This window comes from Helobdella robusta (assembly GCF_000326865.2).
Source record: "Helobdella robusta unplaced genomic scaffold HELROscaffold_1, whole genome shotgun sequence".
Lineage (NCBI taxonomy): Eukaryota > Metazoa > Annelida > Clitellata > Rhynchobdellida > Glossiphoniidae > Helobdella > Helobdella robusta.
This window is the reverse complement of record NW_008703570.1, coordinates 5,202,998-5,203,798: the sequence shown is the minus strand read 5'-3', so window position 1 is coordinate 5,203,798 and position 801 is coordinate 5,202,998. Positions and strand designations below refer to the sequence as shown.

The 801-nt window shown below is 39.7% G+C and overlaps 1 protein-coding gene across 1 annotated transcript; it reads right to left on the bottom strand.

The window, feature by feature from the left end:
- Positions 1–424: 424 nt before the first annotated feature.
- On the bottom strand, positions 425–721 carry HELRODRAFT_63503 (hypothetical protein; the record flags this gene model as incomplete). The annotated part of the gene is made up of 1 exon (XM_009010877.1): positions 425–721. The coding sequence occupies one exon, from the start codon at positions 719–721 to the stop codon at positions 425–427; it is 297 nt and encodes a 98-aa protein (XP_009009125.1).
- Between the last annotated feature and the right edge of the window lie 80 nt (positions 722–801).

The following is an 801-nucleotide window of genomic DNA, read 5'->3' as shown; positions in this document are numbered from 1 at the left end:
CAGGCCTGTCTTGGTCCAGCGTGCTGTCAACCCGGTTGTTATCTACCATTCTGTCTTTGCGGAAACAAGTAAGTCATCGTCATTCTCGTCACCGTCGTTTGCGTGTCATCAACGAACCTTATCAGCACCATTTATGTTAAAGTTAACATATCAGTTTGATTTGATATATCCGTTGATAACTTGATTGAGATGTTGTATTTAACATCAACCAGTGTGATTAAAAACTTAATGAATTCCACTACGCGTAACTCCAATGACAGATCCAGAGGGGGGGGGGGCGGTGGGGACGATCGCCCCCCCACTTTGAACTGAGGTTTGATATTTTATGAAATAAATAACAAAAAGCCAAACACTTCAACTTCTTGATTTTTTTTAAATTGAAAAACATTCTTCAAAACATTGTTCTGTTATATACATGAAATATTTACAAGACAAATGTCATTTTTCTACATTTTTTTCGGCCAAACCTTGTTATAATGTCTTCAATATCTAATTCAATATCGCGATGAATGTTCATTAAGGCTAATCCCGTTAGTCTTTCCTCATTCATTTTGGAGCGCATCCACGTTTTTAACCGCCTCAGGGTAGAAAATGAACGTTCTGCCGTTGCTACTGAAACAGGCATGGTGCACAATATTGACAACAGGCTGTGAATTGTCGGATAGAGATTGGAATTGCACAATGCGAGAGCTTCAATGGCCGTTTTGGGCTGTGAATTCATCTTTACCCAGTACTGCGTCCAGAGCATTTCTTCATTGCGTACAAATTCAATGGCCGTGTTGTCATCATACGAGGTCAAAT